Source organism: Phaseolus vulgaris, chromosome 6 (assembly GCF_000499845.2).
Source record: "Phaseolus vulgaris cultivar G19833 chromosome 6, P. vulgaris v2.0, whole genome shotgun sequence".
NCBI lineage: Eukaryota > Viridiplantae > Streptophyta > Magnoliopsida > Fabales > Fabaceae > Phaseolus > Phaseolus vulgaris.
In genome coordinates this window covers 27,879,621-27,900,648 of record NC_023754.2, presented here as the reverse complement: position 1 = coordinate 27,900,648, position 21,028 = coordinate 27,879,621, and the positions used below count along the sequence as shown (strand labels likewise).

The 21,028-nt window shown below is 27.7% G+C and overlaps 1 protein-coding gene across 1 annotated transcript; it reads left to right on the top strand.

Moving 5' to 3' along the window:
- The first annotated feature begins 13,861 nt into the window (after positions 1–13,861).
- On the top strand, positions 13,862–20,001 carry LOC137832496 (protein LIGHT-DEPENDENT SHORT HYPOCOTYLS 10-like). Its single transcript, XM_068640690.1, has 2 exons — positions 13,862–14,648; positions 19,721–20,001. Exon 1 carries the CDS (start codon positions 14,085–14,087, stop codon positions 14,634–14,636), a length of 552 nt encoding a protein of 183 aa, XP_068496791.1. The 5' UTR covers positions 13,862–14,084; the 3' UTR covers positions 14,637–14,648; positions 19,721–20,001.
- Positions 20,002–21,028: the final 1,027 nt, after the last annotated feature.

Below are 21,028 nucleotides of genomic sequence, written 5' to 3'. Positions count from 1 at the left end.
TGACCTTAAACCCTTTTGCTTTTGCCTCTTACCCCATTTCTGTTTTCTCTTTCAATCATTGATCAAACAATGCAGTAGAGTTTTGAGATCCTTCAATTGGCGGTGCCCTGATGATATCACAACATGGGAAACCAATCTTAGCAGAAGAAATTGAAGCAAGAGACATGGTTATTGGAAAAGCTGACCACTTTAGGAAGAATAAAAGAGTGCAGCGTAGCATAGCATAACATAGCATATAGGATAACATGTAGGGTCCCTACTATGCCTGAAATTTCAGCAATTAATTGGAGACAAGTCAGAAGATCATGGGGGCCACTTCATGTGGTCTTGCTCTTCTCTCACTTCTCTTAAAGGATTTAAAAGCATTTTGATAGAGACTCAGGGATTTTCAGTAGCGTCACTTCCTCTCTCTTTTTTCCTCACAATTTCAAATCATAAAGCATACTCATATTCAGTGCATCACCCATAAGCTAACTTTGATTGTTATTGTTTTCCATATTTGCATGGCTAGACAATACTAAATAAATGACCCTTAAATATAAAGCAGCCTAATCGGCGGCCAGAGATGTACGACCTAAAATAAAGGTGTGATTAAAGTCTCCAATTTTGGTTTATATTGCTTTCAACTAGTCTTGTCTATCATTTTTCTTATCGACCAAATCTTCAACAATTCGTTTACATCATTATAAAAAACTAATTCATCATGATTAGTGAGATTTTCCCTTCCTATCATCTTTTTTTATTCATTTGTAAAATTCAAATATGATTTTTTTTAAGATATTCTAGTTCTGCACCCAAATGAACATAATGTTACTCATGAACAAGAGAAATGTAAGATTTACAAAGTAATTATACAAGAACTAAATAAAACATTTTTAAACTCCGTCACCTAATTAATTAAAAAACTCAAGCTATTTGGGGAGATTAAAATGATTTAAATGCATTCAATTGATACCATAGTAAATGTAAAATTTACCATTTTTTTTATAGAAGGGATACTGTGATCAACCAAAGATTTTCTTTCACGGAAAATGTGAAATGTGTAGTGTGGGTTGAGAGCTGTTTATATGGCAGATAACAGAAGGACAGGTTCAGCATACCTATTAGGGTTGCTTATTTAACATATAATTTTTAAAATAAATATTATCAAATATGATTATTTATCTGACAATATAAAAGCATTTTTCATTGTCAGTATATATTTTACTTTCCTATAATAAAATTATTCGCTTGTATGCTTAGTAGCCATTACGTTAAAAATCAAATCGATAATAACTTTTAATTAATTAACAATACAAAAACTTTTACACTATAAAGAAGGATACTTTCTTGGTTTTGTGAAGGATTTTAGTGTTTCTAGTTATTGGTTTAGGGGTTTAATGGTTCTTTTATTTGTTATTTTCCAAATCGAAAAACTTATAATTGTTGAGTAATTTCATATCATTTTTTGGGTCGAGTACTTATAAAAGATTATCTATAAATTATTTTGTCTCAGGTCGCAGAAGGTCTTACGAAAGGTTATTGATTCTAGATAATCAACCTTTCTCAAAGAAAAAGGTTTAATGGATAATGTTTTCATTGTCAATGAAGCTTTTGAGGAGGCTAAGAGGATGAAGAAGAGTTGCAATTTTTTTAAGATGGACTACCAGAAGGCGTACGACTATGTGATGTGGGATTTTATCTATTACATACTAGGAAGGTTTGGTTTTTTTGATAAGTGGATTTTATGGATTAAATCTTGCCTTGAACCTGCTTCGATTTCTGTTCTTGTTAACGAGAATCTGACTAAAGAATTCTCTCCGATGAAGGGGTTGAGACAAGGTGACCTCCTCCCTCTCCATTTTTATTTCTTATTGTGATTGAAGGTGTGTGAGTAGTCTGAACATCATGGTCACGAGAATTGCAATTTTATTGTGTTTCGCTAGTTTTTTCATCTCAATTCATGAGTAAAATGGATAGAAAGGAGGATCAAGTAATCCTTATCCAATATCAGAGGAAGAATGAAAATTTTGCTGGTTCTGTTTTACTATCATGCGCTAAGCATTAATGTGCACAGATGTTTTTGTTTTCTTTTCTAATCACCAGTGTGCACAACTGTGACATTATAACAGTAAAATACAATTTACTTATTTAGTCATTACATAATGAATGAAGAAGTTCTTTACAGATATCTTTGTTGGAAACAGACACTAAACATAAACAAACACAACATTTAATAAAAAATAAACCTTAATTTTGCAGATTGTTAAAAGTTAACAGGTTCCATTAGACCTAACCATGTAAGTAAATTTTGTAGGTCTTTAAATGGCTGTAGAAAAACTGGTAAGGGCATACTTGTTACGATTCATTTCACTCTAAAGGCCAACCACGAAGACTTTTCTCCATTGTTTGGTACAACCAAGACACATAATCCTGTAGAAAAAGGTTGACGGACACATTTTGTCCACATAGAAAAGGATAATCTGATTGGACCCTCATCATACACCTACATATGTGTGGTAAAGGTGGATATTTATGTCAGCAAATACCAAAAACCATGAAGCCCCCAGAAAAAGCATAAACCAAGCAAAACGATCATAACATTCTAAAGGAACAAAAGCTGCATCTTGTCATGATCTTTAACGATATTAGCAAGAAGAGAAGAAAATGCTGATAAAAAAATAAATAAAGCAAGGAGAGAAGAAACAGTCCTTACCAATCTATGAATCATGTATCGTATCTAAGCCAATGTCATGGTGTTTTTTAAAGTCGCGGAGATCTACCTTTTCCAGGGACACTGAATTGCAGAGGTTTAAAGAAACATTTTTATAAATATATTTTTAAGAAAATAAATAAGTAAATTTTTCATAAATTAAAACTATTTTACACATAACTAATTTATAAAATCCTTATTTTTTACTTGGTGAAAGCTTTATTGTTGTTTTATTTTTACATTTTATGAAAAAGTTCACAAGCATATTTTTTTTATCTAAATGATTTTTTTTATCATCAGCAATCAAAAAGATATACATAAAGGATCATCCCAAATATTACACTATCACTTATTCATTAGTAAAACAAAATTACTTAATTTTTTTTATCAAAATAAAATAAAATAATGAAGATATTTCAGGGATACCTCAACCCTTATACAAGACACAACAACATTCATGTTAGTAAACCTTGTATTTGTTTCATCTTCTACCTTTCAATAAACGTGATCCATATAAATGCATTGAATTTGTATATCTTTTTTTTATTAACAAGAAATAATAAATAAATATGGATCACTTAAGAGATAACTCAACACTTATACAATAATTAATGAAAGAGATAAGATATGACCTCACACACTTAGCATATTCCAAACTTCCAATAAAAAATATCAACTATTTCTTACGTCAAAATCAAAACTAAAGAAGTCCGTCCTTAGCAATAGTCAAGAAAAATCAACATATTTTTAAGTTTGACGAGAATAATATTCTACAACCAGTAATTCATTGATTTTCAAACCAACCCATTTATTATCTATTATTTGATTAATTAAACCTTTATATTGGAAAGGGTGAACAATCAAATGATTTGACAATTTATCGGGGACTGAATCAAGATAATTTTGAATCAGAGTTTTCGATTTTTGTTCATCATTCGCTGTAATAATACCTAAACACCAAAATACATAAAGACATAAACAAATCACCAAACATTATCTTCTAAAAATATTAGATCCTTTTTTAAACCCCTTTACAAAAAGTACAACACTTAAAAATACCATGAACACAACAAAAAATCATACAAATCCTTTACTTTTGCTCCTCCAAGGACTCTCATGAGACACATGCTCCTGTTGCATAAAATCCTAACCAGTATCTATATCTCTTGAGAGAATTATATTACAAAAAATATTCAATAAAATAAACATATTACAAAACTTATTTTAAAAAAAATTACATATATTCTAAATCTCAACTTTCACTTGCTATTTCTTAAAAAAAAAGTTAAGATTTTACATAAACCAATAATAAAATTATGTTATCTTTTTTTAGTGCGCAACACTTGACAATATATTAGAGTATACTTCAAACTTCAGAAGAAAAAAGTTACTCCGCATTTTCTTTCTTTCCCCAAGACGATTGGAAGCTATCGATTAATTTATAATCAATTTGTTGCAGTATTGAGAGATAAAAAATACAAAAAAAAAATATTAAAGGAAATAAGCTTGAATTGGTGAGTATTAATATTGCGAAGGTTAAAAAAGTGGTGTCTATATATTCTTTGAGTACTCTGGTACTATATATTCTTTGTGTCAATACTAATGAAGAAAAGAAGAAAAATGGGGTCAACATATTCTTTGAGTGCCTCTGGTTTTCTTTGTTCAATGTACTCTTTTTGCTTAAAGAGAGAGAGAGTGGTGTCTATGGGTCTGGTTATGATGAAGCCAAAATTTGTCAATGCTAATAATTGATTTCACTTGGTATCTGTGGTGCACGTGGGCCAATTTACAGAATGTTGTGTGCTTTTTCTATGGTTATAGCTGCCTCCTTAAGGTGTAAGTTTTTAAATCTTGTAATTCTAATTTGAATATGCTGACAACAAGGTTGGGTGGCGGGAATTCAAAATACAGTGGGCTTAGTGGTGATAGGTGAAGAACAATAAAGATGGGGCACATGTTTCATACTTTGATCTCATTATTTCAAAAATAATAGTTTTCAAAAATGGAATAAGGTAACAAGATTTTCATTATTGGAAAACTTCAAAATTTAAAATTCATCCTTCATACTCATTATATTAATTCAAATCTAAGTTAATTGCCTCGTGCTGAGAAAAACGAGGTAGAGGAAAGTCAAGGGGTATCCGAAAGTCAAGCGTTTGATTAATTTAACCAATATTTAGGGAAATGTGGTGGGCCTCACTTCCTTCTATCTTTCTTTTCTCATCTACCCTTCTTCTCCATTCTTAAGTATGTTGTAAAATCAGAGAATTTTATAAGTATATTGAATATAGTTATAAATATTTTAATAAATTCTAAATGTATAAACTATTTGAAAAATAATAAAGTAAAATAAAATGTAATAGTAAGATGGAATACGTGGCGACCCCTGTTGGTGTAATAGTGTGCTTATGAGAGAAAACAAATAAGAAAGAGGAGCTTTTATTGACATATCTGACTTCCACAAGAAGCTAAGGAAGTGAAGCCAATGGAGAAAGAAGAAAATCCCTAGTGGCTTCTCCGACAATGCAATTTTGTGTGGGTACAAATTTTAACGATACCACCTCGCAACACATTGATGCTAGTAATACTTTTGATCACAATCCAAAATAATAAAAAAACTCTAATTAACAATGAAGACCTTAGGTTTCTGATTAATTCACAATCAGTTGAATGTGTTTTTTTTTTCTAATCAAATAATAAAATAAATAAATAAAAATATTCTGATAAAAAATTATGTTTTTACCATATCTAACATCCATTTGTCCTACACAAAAATATTCAAATATTGGATTATCAATCTATTACTTGATAATATATGTATGAGTGCACTGCTCTATAATTTAGTTTGTGAGTTTATATGACAGGTGTGGTGTCTTTGTTTTGAGTGGCTAGGAGTGTCGTTTGTTATTTATAAGGATCCTTCGGTAAACTTCCAACAATTCAGGTTGTGTTCGGCTTCTGATGTGGTTAATGACGTTTGGGGACGATTTGGGTTGGTGTTGTGAGAGGAATTTGGAGACATAGGAACTTTGTGACCTTCGACAGGGGCACTGGTACAGATAAATGTTTGGTTTTGAATTTTTACAAAGTTGTAATTTCTTTACGTACCCAACTGGGTTTTAAACCTAGTGGATTGTATGAGGCTGGTTGTTTAATGCTTTCTTGAGTTTTGATTAGTTGTTCCTTATTTAAGTTGAAAGGCGTCCCTTGGTAGGAGGTTGTTAAGATGTTAGCTCTTTATGTATAAGGGTTTGACTATCCCTAAAGTGATTTTCATTTATTTATGTTTTATTACTAATATAAAAAAAATAAAAAAATGCTCTATAATGGGAACTAACAACAATAATGAAGTTGTTGTGGAAGATCTGTGCGAGAGAGGAGAACTCACCTCACTTTATGTATCGAAGACAAAAAAAATGTTTGTTCAACTTTGAAGGTGGAAATGGTGGTGTTGGATGTTGTGGGAGAAAGAGTGAGACCTCTCAACTTTTATTAATAGCGCACACAAACACATGTGCGAGGTTAGGTATATTCACATATTTATTATATTAAAACAATATAATTTCGTATGAAAAATTATATTAAAAATATTAAATATACTACATACATTAATTATTTTGAAATAGAAAAAATATTTAAATTCTGATTTTGTTAAATAAATTATTTATTATTTATTTATTAAAATAATTATTTCATTGAAAGATGACACAAAAATTTCTGATTAATATATTCCTTTATATAATGATATAGGAAATGAGTAATTGTAATGTTATTTAGGATAAATCTTCGTTTAATATTAATAATAATAATATTATTATTATTATAAAATCACATCGTTTACAAGATATAATAATATCCTAAAAAAAAGTTACATTTATTTTTTCTATTCTAAACAACTTACAAATATAATTATGGATAATAATAGATTGAAAATCTATATTTTTTATAGAACCATATAATAATCCTCAATACTATTATTTTAATTATTTTTTCATATTATTTAATCACATTAAAAGTTGTATAGAACTCTCATTATTGTTAATGTATCATTTTTTTATATTTATATATGATATTTTTTGGATTCAAATAATTTGCTTTGATTTTATTTTTCATATCAACAAAGACGATTTTAAAGAGACAATTGCCTTGAAGCTTTATGATTTACATTTATAAGATTTAAAGGTGAAATGTGATGGAGAATTAAAAATTTGATTATTTTAATATTGATTATTAAGTAGGGTAGAATAGGGTGAATTGTGTAAATGATAATGGGAGAAGTAAAAAGCATTTAAAGCTTATAATTTGATTTTTGATAGTGTGATAGGTGGTCCTAGTTGGTAATTTTGGCTTACATAGTAGAGTTGTGGGCCCAAAGCAAACGTGTGAAATCATGCATCGCCATAAAGTCTCACAACAATCGTCCCCACAAAAGATCTCCTCAATATAATATTGACTAAGTGGAAACATTTTTTTTCTTTTATACAATTTTATATTTTCATTTCAACATATAATCAATTCTCTTCCTCAATCATTCAAAACCCAAATTAAGTTATATCACCTTGGTACACTAAAATAATATTTTTTTTCTTTTCATTTTTAATAATGCAACTACTACATTTCATTGTTTAATAAGACATCTGAAAACGTATTTATTATTTAAGTATAAAAAAATATTATTTTATTTTCATATAACATAAAATACGAAGAAATGAACTTTAAAATTAATTAATTTTATAAAATCTATAAAGTAAGATTTATATTCATCAATATATTATTTCTAAGTCAATTTGGGATTTCTAACATAATCTTTTCACGTGAAGACCCTCCAACTTACTATGATAAATATTAAAGATTGAACTTCAAGTCTGCTCAATCTTATAAAACTGACTTATAAAATAAGATTTACACGCATTTATATACTATGAAATGGTTTTATATCTAATCGATATGATTTTTGCAACATACAAAAATTACTATTTAAAATATACCATATTTATATATAAATTTGTAAAAAAAATCATATATTTAATAAATATCATTGTAGATGATAAAAATATGATAATGTATAAACTAATTATTAAAGTTCTAGTTTTATATTCCAATATATGTTTCAAAGTAATATATATATATATATATATATATATCACGAAAATTATTAAATAAAATTAATATTAAACATAAAAAATAATTAATTATTATATTAATTAAATTATAAAGTAGTTTTAATTATTAATAAAATTTGTCTAATTTTTAGATTGATATCTTGATTTTAGATTTTAGAATCTAGAATAGTTAATAGTAGTTAATGTTAAATATCAATTTAAAAACTACTTTATAAGTTTTGATTAATAATAAAAATTATTTTATATATTAATAATTTTTTAGTTTATAAAATAATATATACTTAATAATATAATGATTAATTATTTTTTATCTCTAAATTAATTAATATTTAATTATTATTTTTATATTACATACCTATAAACAATTCAAGCTATCAGTTTATATGAAAAGTAGAGGGATCTTAATCTCTTTCTAATTTCCTCTTCTTTGTAATACAATATATGATTACTTCAATAAGTTTATTTAATTATTTGAGTAGAAAAGTTGTGCTTTTGAAAATTTATTAATTATCCAACCCCGCACTTTTAATTGTGTTATGGTGAATATCATTATGACATCTATCTACATTACATTTTTTAATATTATATAATTTTTTTATTTGCAGATCTCCCAAACTACTATCATCCACACACAACTCCATTTAATATTTTGTTTGCTACTTAACTCCATAATATAAAATTGACATAAATGTTGCTTTGGCCTGAAATGATACACATCACAAATAACAACTCATTTGTTGCCTAGGTTCCACAACCCCCATGCTACATTACAAGTGAAGAACATATCACTAGCAAATTCATCTCTTAGCTCACACATAGTTCATAATTTGTTGTGTGTGCTTATATCCCTGTATTACCCAGATTATCCTTTATGGCAACGTTGTTAAGTATACCTATCCAGAAAAAAAATGTTGAACAAATGGGAGAGCTTCAACTTTCTAAAATTTATCAAACACCCTTGTTTCATCCATATTGATGACACTTTACAGTTCTTTATAAGCTGACCTAGTAGTTATAACTCTCAGATTCAATATGTTTCCATTCCCAAACACCATATTTTTTCCTTATTTGGAACTTTACTTGGAAGTTCTTCCATCAATGTAGCTAACTAAATTATCTTCCACCGAAACCACTTTCTCATTTACTCCAACTTCCACTCTCTCACATTCCTTGTTCCTATTTTCCATTTCATATTGTTCTCAAACCATGTCCCCTATTCGCCTCCACTTGTTGCTCTCCTAATATCCCTCCACCATCATATCCATACTTACTACCTATCCTATTATATAAAGTTCTCCATCTTCTATATTTGGACTCTAATATTATTTTTCATAGTTACTCCCTCTCGGTTCCTAGTTTTCATCTCCATTTTCCTAGTAAAGTAGCATTGACTAGCTTTAAGTATTTTACTCCTAATCCACCATATTGCTTTGGTTTGGATACTTTTCCCACTTATCTTTTTACTGTTTAATTTTTGTAATATTTTATATTAAAATATAGACCCTTATGAGTATTAATTATTAATTTATAAATAATATAATTCCTAATTTATAAATTTATATTTTTTACACATTTTATTATCAAATTTGGTGTTAATTGCAGGTTTATAGGGAAGAATGAAGTTTTGGACTAAAAAAAGAATGATATATGCTAAAAGGAGAAAGTTAGAAGGCCTAAAACACACAAAAGAGAGAAAACAAATGTAACTGAACAGCGAGAATGCGTCAAACTAATTGGGCTATTTTTATGTTTTTATCATTAAGTCCATGAGCTACCTTCTCAATTTCTGCTTCAAATAACAATTGGTCTTTTGAAATCCGACCTTTCAATATCATATAAAAGTAGTTAATGCAAGGGTTAGCAAAAAAAATTCACCAACACTAACCAAAAATTTATATTTTATATTTTGTTTTTTGTTTCTTCCGATAATTTAAAAATAAACCGAAATTTAAATAGCTAACTAAAATAAAATCAATAACTGCCTAAAGTACAAATTAAAACCTTAAAATAAAATAAAACAAAAAATAAAACACTAAAATGACGCTAAAAAAAAATATTCAGAAAAAAAAATTACGAATAAAATAAAAACTTAAAAATTAAAGACAAAAAAAAACAAAAAAAATGAATAAAAATAAAATAAATAAAAACTTAAAAATACAATATAAGAACGTACTTAAAATAACAATTAAATACTAGGAGTAAAATAAAATAAAACTAAAACAAAATAAAACAGAAAATTATAATTGTAAACAACTAACTAAAATAATTTAAAGATAACTACGTAAACTTACGTAAAAATAAAAACTAAAATTAAATTAAATATTAAAAAACAAAATAAAATAAAATAAATACTGTAAAGAAAAAGAACAAGAATAAGAACAAAAACTTTCTTTTTAGAACGATCTGTAAAATAAAATAAAATCTGTAATAAAGTAAACAAAAATAAAAACAAATCTGTAAATAAAACAAAATAAAATAAAAACAGTAACAAATATAAACACAATAAAAACAAATTAAAATAATAAAAATATTGAGAATATTTAGAAAAATATAATCAACAACTCAAACATGTTCTGCAAGAGCGACGCTAAAAACTTAATAACTTTCTACAGCAAGTGCACTGTGTTATCAAAGGCGAATATCCGTTCTCCTAATACATCGATAAGTGGTTTGTTATGATGTATTCAATAGTCTTAAATAGCTTAGAAATCGAGGTTAAAAATAATTTAAAATATTTTTTTTTCTTAAATCCTCGATACACCTTTTAAAAAAATAATTTAATAACTCATGCATAATGATTAATCATAAACATTTTATCTCAATAAACCTAAAATTAAGACACTTAGTATTTTAAAATAAGTTTTATATAACTCTCGTAAACCAATAGTTAAGTTTTTGAGAATTATTTCAACCAATATGAATGTTTGATTGTAGAAACATTTATTGAGCAACTTTTTTAAGATTTTCCCTCCTTCAAAAAATTTACAACAGACATTTTAATAAATATAATATAAATATCTCGTTATCTTTATACTTAAAAGATGCACCCAAAAATAATTATTTTTTAACTAATGTTTCATTGGATGACTTTAGTTATTGGAAGCATTTAAGGTATTAAGGTTATAAAACATTATTTTATAAATCTTTACCTTGATTTGGATTTTTTTCTAAATCAGCATTCACAATGACTGCTAAAAAAATTAATGTTAACTAAATATTATATCAATTTATTTATTAAAAAGAGACTTTGTGAATATACAGTATAAAAGAGATATTGGACTTCAATATACTTTGTCAGTTTTTTATATACTTAGCTAATTACATTAAGTGTCTCTTACAAAATAACAGTTATTGACAAAAAAGAAAACAAATTAGAATTGAGAACCTTATATCAAATTCTCTCTTCCGTGGTCATAGTCAGACCATATATTCTATTTCTCAATGGTGTTAGCATGAGTTGTATATACTTTATATTACGATATTTTTTGTGATTTTTAAAATGACATTATAATTAATTTAATTAGTCGACCAACTATTTTACATCTAAATAATTAATAGTTAATTTTTTTATAAAAAAATAGACATCTCTTAAATATCTGAAATTTATTTATTTATTATTAATAAAAAAATATTTATGGTAGAAATTTTGTTTTCCTTAAATATAATATTTCATATTTTACATAATGTCCATCAACAATCTACACATATGTATAAAATAAAGTATAAAAATATATACTTTTTCACATACTCTATTTTAACATGTCATGGTATTAGAGTAAATATAATCCTACGGAACACTTAATTGAATTGGATGTCATATTAAAAAAAATGTATTGGAAAACATATCTATCATCCTTTTTTTCTTCTTTATTGTATGAGTGAGTCAACATGAGAAATCTAAGTAACCTTGTCATATCTATATCCAACATCTAAATCCTAAAGTTGATTTATCAATCTTTTTCGATAAAATAATATAGTTGACCACAACCCATATTAAACGTTTTCCATGTATGTATTATAGGTAAGACATGTATTATTTGACTACTTTATTCGACTTTTATAAAAAATAACACCGTCACAATATTTTTTAGATTTTTAATAAAAGAAATTGATTAAATTTTTAATTTTCTAAGCACCATGTAATATATATTTTTCATGAGGACTCTGCCCTAAATAGAAGGTATAAAAATTTCTTTTAAACAATAAGGATTAGATTCAGATACAATATATATATATATATATATATATATATATATATATATATATATATATATAAAGTTACAAGTAACTATTGACTTGTAGGATTATAGTACCTATATTCATTTTGAAAATAGGATTAGCTAACAGAAGTATATTGTGGTGCACATGTATTAAGTTTACTTTGATGATTCTTATGGCTATGTACACAAACAGAACAACTAAAGGCTTGTGGCTCAAGATTAAGGATATGAGGAATCCATAATAAAGATTATATCTTTGCATTTGAGTCTCAAAGTTTAACATGAGTTTGTTTTTCTCAAATTACATAAAGAACATCATCTAAGAGTGACAAAAAAAATGTGTTTTCTCCTTCTAATGCTCAAGTAACTACCTCTACAAGTATGAATAAAAGATAACTTTTGATGTCTTGAATGTTCTTTCAACAAAACTCTCATATTGATGCTTCAAATGTTTGAAGTTTTTTTTACCTATAAACTTCTTGATCTTTATAGTATAAACCATCATATTTAACATCTCTTTGAACATAAAAATCATATATAAAGAAATAATAATAAAAGGTCAATCTATTAAGGGTATAAGGTGTAATTAGTAAAGACAGTCTAATCCTCAATCTTATCTCAATTGTTAAAATATGACAGTCTAGTCTTCATATAAAACAAAGATAATCTAGATATTTCTTTATCACAAAAAATAATTAGTTTTCATAAATTAAAATATTTGTCTCAAAAGTATTTTTAGCATAAGAAACTACAAGATCATCTCTTTTTAAGTAACTCAAACTTTATCAAATTATTATATTATTAGATTGTCTTATCATATATGAATCTTAATGTTTATCATTAGAAGTTCATACAACAGATCTGTTGTTAATAAAAAGTTCATACAAAACATAGCTTAAGAAGCAAGTTCAACTTTAATATATTTTAATTTTTTTTAATTGGACTAAATGGTCCGTTTATCCAACAGAAGAATAAAAAAAATATTCACTTATAGTATGAACTAAATGACCATACTTTAGGAATTTATCACGGGATATTTTGTATTTGTATCAAATCAAAATAGGCTGCTCATATTCCCCTTTGCTTAATTGTTTCTCACACAATAGTTTTGAATTAATGCAGTAGCCAAAGACCTAAGAATTTGAATAGAAGATTGCAATTATTGTGTAAAGCCAAAGAAATTCCAAACCAATTAATATTACACACACATGTTCTTACATGAGTCATAATCACCTTTGCATATGAACAAATATAAAGAACAGAACAGAATCTCATAGAAAACAATCCATGTAATCTCATTAGCTCACAAAGCACTGATGATTATGGATAACCAAGTTGATTAGTAGTGGACTAAATCAAATCAGACATACTTGGACTACAAGCACCTAAGCACCGACTCACGGTAACACACTAATTCTAATTGGCTTCTTTTGAATTAGACAAAAACACTAAAGTAATTATACAGGGTTTTCATTATTTATAGCATATACCAGCTCATTATGCATGCTACAAAATGATTATCAATCATCATATTAGGCACTCATATACGATGTGGAACTTTTGGGACATCCAAAATCTGTGTTTCATCTTATAAGAAAATTTGTTGGCGAAGGACAAGAATAATTTCATAAACAAAATTAATATATGATTAAGTTTAAGATATTGCATGCTGAAAAAATAATCATATTATGATTGATGCAATACATATTGCTCTTTTTTCTGTTAAAAAATCAAGATATATATATTTTGCTTTGTTTTGTATATTAAAAAATGAAGGTATATAAATATATATAGACATAGATATAAAAGTTAGTGCAAATAGGTAAAAAGTGGAGATAGAAATATGAGAGAGAGAAGGAGTAGGAAAAGGGGAACAAAAGCACCTTCAAATAGGGCCCATAACATGTCCTCTCAAAAGACCCCAAGATGTGATTTTCATCTTTCTCCACTGCACTAACACATTCTTTTCTTTCACCTCTTCTTCTTCTTCTTCCACCTCCTGTCTCATATTTCTCCTTCCACTGCTACCAATTCCAATTTCCAGTCACCATGTCCGCGGAAATGCACAACGAATCAGCCTCATCGTCAAGGGCTGTGGCTGCTGCCTCTGATCATCGCCATCAGCAGCAGCCGGTGCCGGCCCCTCTCAGCCGCTACGAATCGCAGAAGCGCCGAGACTGGAACACCTTCGGACAGTACCTGAAGAACCAGACACCCCCAGTTTCACTTTCCCTGTGCAACTTCAACCACGTGCTGGAGTTCCTTCGCTACCTCGACCAATTTGGAAAAACGAAGGTCCATCTCCACGGTTGCATCTTCTTCGGGCAGCCCGATCCGCCGGCGCCATGCACCTGTCCTCTCAGACAGGCATGGGGGAGTCTGGATGCGCTCATCGGACGGCTTAGGGCGGCCTACGAGGAGCACGGAGGGTCCCCGGAGACTAATCCCTTTGGCAGCGGTGCCATTCGCGTGTACCTCCGTGAGGTGAAGGAGTGTCAAGCAAAGGCAAGAGGGATCCCTTACACCAAGAAAAAGAAGAAGAAGAACCAACTCAAGGGCCCTCATCACCCTCCCAAGTCCCTCAAGCAATTGGCCACTTGAGATCCATGGATGGTAATTTTTAATATCAATCATTCATTTCTTTCTTCATTTTTCTTATCTTTCAATTTATATGCCACAAATCACTTCTCTCTGTAGATAGGACAAACACTCATTAGTTTTGGGTCGGTAGGTAGATTAACAAACCTCATCACTATACACATCTATCAGATATGCTCATCTACAATAAATGGAAAATTTTAAGCTTTTAATAAAAAGTATGTTAGATATGGAAATACTATGGAGTATACAACTATACATAACACAAACCCTAGAAGCCTAACACAAACAAACCCTAAATTCCCATCATGGTCTATTGAGAAATTGTTTGAGTAGAGTAATATAGTAGTTAAAGACCGCAAAGAATAATAATTAGTCTAGAAAGGATACACACTCTCTCTCCATTGTATCTTTTTAACTCTCACTTTCTCTCTCCTATCATTCAAAACACTGTTATTGCAGTTTCCTAATTAAATAATTCTCAGGTAGCCACTTTATACTGATTTTGGTCCTATTTCTGATTATGCTAGATGTTTTTGCTCCCCATGGCCATGGGAGCTTCTTCATATATACGTTGCATGTGATTCAGACAAACTAACGTAGAACACCACACAAAACGTACTTCAATTCGGTTATTTATTTTAATTTAATACATGTTTTATAATTAATAAAATAAAACAGAATCCTTCTCTAAGACAACTTGTACGGTAGTGTGGTCCATAAAAATTGTGTCACATTAGAAACAAGGTAGAGAAAAGTGAATTGTTTTATCTATTTGTCTCTCTCAGCATCCACACACCAACGTTGGTTTGTTCAGTGATGGACATGTGTGTGCTTAGAATGTGTACTAATTAAAGTAGTTGTGAATGTGAGGAGAGATTACACGAAAATGACCTAGGATGTTTCCTTTTTGTTTGACTCTACCATATATACATATTGTCTCTTCCAAAATACAATCCAAAAATCTCAAATATTCTATAAAAGTAGAAAGGAAAGTTAAAAATGTGAATCTTGTCTTACAAATAATAAAAGAAGTACATAATGTATATACAGAGAAATATACTAGTCTTAAACATAACTTACCAGATTGTTTGTTCTGTCAGAAGGATATATCCCTGTTTGTCATTAAGGTTGTAAGTGTGCATGAATGTGTATGCTTCTAAAAGAGTTTTAAAACTAAAATTAGATATATACTAATACTAATTACCTACTACTTGTTGAGTTTAATATATTTTAAATTTTCATTGGGCCACATATTGGTTGGTAGTGTTTCTTCTCTCTGCCTCTTTATTTATATACATACTTCCATGTCCATGGAAGGTTTCAACTTGTGACCCTCAATTTGGAAAGCCCATACTTACCTATTGGAACTAATCTTAGAGCATCTTGAAAAAATTGTCTTCTTTCCCGTCAATTTTAATCTTACTATAATTATGACAGAGTCACTGACTCAGTGATAGATTATAGATAATGACAAATGTTTACTTGAAATGACACTCTCATACCATTCATCAAAGTCCCATCAGCTGAATGTTGTTGATGTTTAACCTAGAAAGGGAGAACATTTACATACCTTATCATCTTCTACTTCCTCTTTCCTTCTTATATTTCTTTCTTTTTTATCACTTCACTCATCACATTTATCATTTTCTCTTCTACATTTTTTTTTTTCTTATCTCTCATCTTTCCAGCCAAATTAGGGGTACTCTCGGGTTTAAAACCAAATCTGGAACGATTAAAACCATAGTTTTGATTCAAGTTATTAAAAATAATTATCATAGAATTTTTAAAATTTTAGACCATTTGTTATCTATTTTATATAAATATTTAATTTTAATAGAAGGTAAAATTACTCTGTAATGATTATATATTTATTTTATTTGATATTTATCTTTTTATAATTATCCTCTCATATATATGTCATTAATTTATCTATCTAAAATATATAAAAATACATGTAATAAAACGTGACCTATTGAAACCCATAATAACAGTAGATAAGACTATAAGAAGATCAAAATGGTTGAAAAAGAAAGAAAAGATAAGTAGACAAAAAATCAAGTTTTAAAGTCTAAAATATATTAATCTAAGAATTAAAAAAAAATAGATAATTTGAGTTGACTTGGTCTTGAAAAAAAGTTAAATATGATAATTATGATTCCAATATGAAGTGATAAAAAAACAAAAATCTAATTTAATGATTTTGACTTGAAGTTATCAACTGAGTCCATTCAAGACCCTAACCGAAATTTAGGGATTACTGTGACAACTACATGTTTGATCATATATATGATTGTTTATGAAGTAAAGTTTATATTTATTTTTATATTTAATGCATATGAAATATTTTTATTTTTGTTAGGTAATGAGTCTATATTTTTATTTGTTTCCATTCACGTATTTATTAAATAATTTAAATAAATTAAATTAAACCAAATATGATATTATAAAGAAACAATTAAACATATTTTCTCTCTTCAATATCAAATACTAATTAAAACAAATATAATTATATAAATTTAAAATAAAATATCAAATAAATTAAAAGTATTTTGTTTAAACAGCATCTAATCAACTTGAATATTTTTCATCATCATCAAAAACATGAACAATAACACATAATTATTTGTCATCCTATAGAAATTCATTTCAAGTTGGTATTTTTTTATCAATAAAAAGAATTAAATTAATTGAAATATTTAAGTAATGCTTCAATCTTTATATAACTTATATAAAAAGAAATAAAAACCTCCAAAACAACAAACCAGCTGATATCATCCTTATAACATATTAACATATAAACCTATAAATATCTAATAATTCTATTAGAACAAGTATTGGTTATATAGCTAACCCAAAAAAAACACACAAACCAGAATCAAAGTCTGCACCATTTGCTGCTAAAGTAATATTTGCCAACCTGCTACAGCCATCATGGTGTATATACCTATAGATATCGACTAATTCTAAGAAAATATGGATTGGTTTATGCATAGCTTGCCCAAAAAATACAGCAACATATTCATAAACCAAAAAGTGTCCGAATGGTAAAGGCGAGTTCTGCATATTGTTCATATGCTGCATAATTTGTAACAGCAGTCCTTTTTTGTACCGTTTGTCTTCCAACATTTCATTCTGTGTTTCATTACACATCCTAGATGTGTCTTTTATCACCTGTTGCGCTGCTGCATAATGATATCCTCTTCCATCCACTGAATTCAGTTGATTCTGCATAATCATTTGCACTGTTCCACCTGCATATAGAAAACACCTCAAGATGGGATGGATGTTTACCATTCATTAAGATACTAATAATAAGTTCAAATTTGATATGTCTAAACAATCTTAAATTGTTATATTATTAAAAAACATTAATATTTATAATTACTTTCCTTCTGATATTGTAATGAATTTGGAAGATTTTAAGATTTCTTATTAAGTTAAAACTTTAAAGTGCTTGAAATTGATATCAATAAGAAATATGTTTAGAGAAAATTTCTCAATGAAGTGTATCTATATATAATACTAAGACCTACCTTGCACAGGTCCTTCATTGCAGAAGTAATGTTTAGGAAAATAATTATTAATTGCTTACAACAAAAATAGAGAAACATTTCTACTTTTAATCAAAGTAGCCTGAATATTGTAGCCCTGTTAAATATAGAAAAATGATCACTGTCTATATATTACTCAATGTGGATTGCGTCAATAATTAATCAATTTAAAAGTCAAGTAACTTTGTTGGCTTTTAAGAAAATATTGTATTTCAATTCTTTTTTTAAAAGAAATCATTACAAAACTATCACATTTTTTTTCTTCCTTTTTTGTCTTCAAAATGGACAGAAGAAATAGTCAAAATAACAAAAACAATGTCTTTTACTCTGCCAATACAAATATTTGGAAACTGAAAAAATTGAAATAAAATATTAGTTTTTATTAATTATGAGAAGAAATTAAAATAAGAAAACTAAATTGACATGATGCATATGAATTGTATTTATAATTATTTCTAAAGGTTTTTCTTTCCGTGAGTTCTTTTTTTTTTTTTTTACTTTGAACGTTCAAACTTTAGTTAGTTATCACAATGGGTGTGGCAAGAAAATTATCAATTATTTTGTTATGGAGAATAAATTCCTATAAATATTAAAGTTAAAATGATGTGTGTGGAAATTATATTATCACCATTGTTTGTTGATATAAATAATGCCTTGAATTAACAGTATATGTGAGATGTTCTAAGTAGATATTTTGTAGGACACTGAACATATTGTAAAAATATCTATTTATTAATAACTTTTCATTTTTATTAGTTTTTTTTATCTATTCCAAAGAATAAAATAAATAAATAAATAGTCAGAGACGTTGTTGTTAGTATAATTATTACTATCCTATATTTGTAATAAATTGCAGGTTTTAATCTAATTTTTGTTTTCTTAGTTTTGCAATTTTTGTAATTATAAGTTGTCAATAATTAAACAATATTAATGTATGTTAATATATTATTTAATTATTAATGAAAATAGTTAAGATATATGAATATATATAAGGACTTCATGAATAAATCTTTTTATTAAACTTTATTTTAAAAATCTAATTAATAAGTAATCTTCACTGTTATTACTAATATATAGACTATTTTTTTATTAGAAATTAGAGAAAAAATTCGTTATTATATTTTTAATAGAAATTAAACTACATGTTAACTGTAAGATAATCGAATTTGGCCTAAATTGGATTATACTATAATATATTATGTAGTGATAATATACACAAATAAATTTCCCATACATATAAACTATTAATATGATGCATCGTTCCATTAATTAGCATCTATGACTATAACAGCTATGCTTACAGTTTATTATCAAGTGTATTACTTAAGCACTTTAAATTCCAACACCATAATGTATCGAACAAGTTGCACGACATGCACCATAATGTCTGATTTCACCTAAACGCGTATATTACATTTGTTTCAAGTTTTGGTTTACACATATTGTTTCATAAAATGTATGTCTATGTTCGTACTGCATTTGTTTATTGTATTTTTGCAATAAGTCACTTTTGCTGATCATTCTTGCATGCAGGGCCTGACGAAGACTTACTCGGATTGGGGATTTAATATGCGAAAGTGAAAGAGCATGTTCTAAAAGTACCATGATCTCTGCTGCTTCGACTAAAAATTATGACAGAAAAACATTGAAATCCCAGTACTTAATTAGTACGTAGTTCTGAACATAATAATCCTTTTGGAGCAAGTTTGGTCTGAGTAGGTCTTAAATATATATATACATATATATGTTGTATCTTGTAAGTTCTTATCACGTTAAGGATTAAATGGATAGATTTATAGATGTTTACTATTTCATACACTCATCTTATATTTACTCTCTCAAACATCCATACACATATAATAGGTGATCACGTGAACGCATATGGTCCAAATATTCAATAATTAAAATTTTCATCACAATCTCATAACAAATCATGCACTTTTGGATCCCTTTATATAATTCTGAAGCAGCAGTTTTTCTGATGATATCTTTGAAGCTGTCAACAATGGGATCTCTCATATGGTTGCTGCATTAGAGGCATTGTGTTGGAAATGGGCTTCATTTTGGTGCTGAAAATGTTGAGAGGGGCATCGAGTTAACTCATTACAAGAGTAAAGAGAGTTCTTAGCGGATAAAAAAAAGTAAAGAAGGCTATAGGCATTGAAGTTTTCAACCATTTTTTCCCCATAATAATTTTTGCTATTCAGTTTGCTTAGAACTAACTGTATTAAACAGATCCTCATGCATATATTTATCGCCATTTATTAATTGAAAATTTATATTTTGACATTCAATAAAATACTCTCATTTTACAATTTATTATAATAATTTATATTAAAATATAAAATAACATAATTCATTTATTGTTTACATTATTGACAATATCATTTATATTAACCATACAAAATTATCTCACATCTTATTAAAAACCTTACATCGATTAAAAATAACACTCATTCATAATATTTAAACATGTGTAAATCTCAGACAAATTTTGTAAGATTGCAGAAAAAACTGATAATCAGGTTACTTAATAGAGACAAGTAAACTCCCTTAACTGAAAATTAAATGATAAACTCAATTAAAAGATATCAAAAGTTGAGTACTCATTAGAAAACAAAATTAAAAAAAAATAATTAAAATTACTCAAATTTATATATTTATGAGATTTAAAACTTCATTAAGCCTATAAAATATTATTTTAAATTAAAAATATGATTTTAGTCATGTAAAAAGTACTTTTAACCTGTGCCATTAGGGATATTTAGAATTGGATAACCCGATCTAGGGAAATACAGGCGTTAATGTAGCTAAATTCTATTAATGTCTCCAAAATCTTCA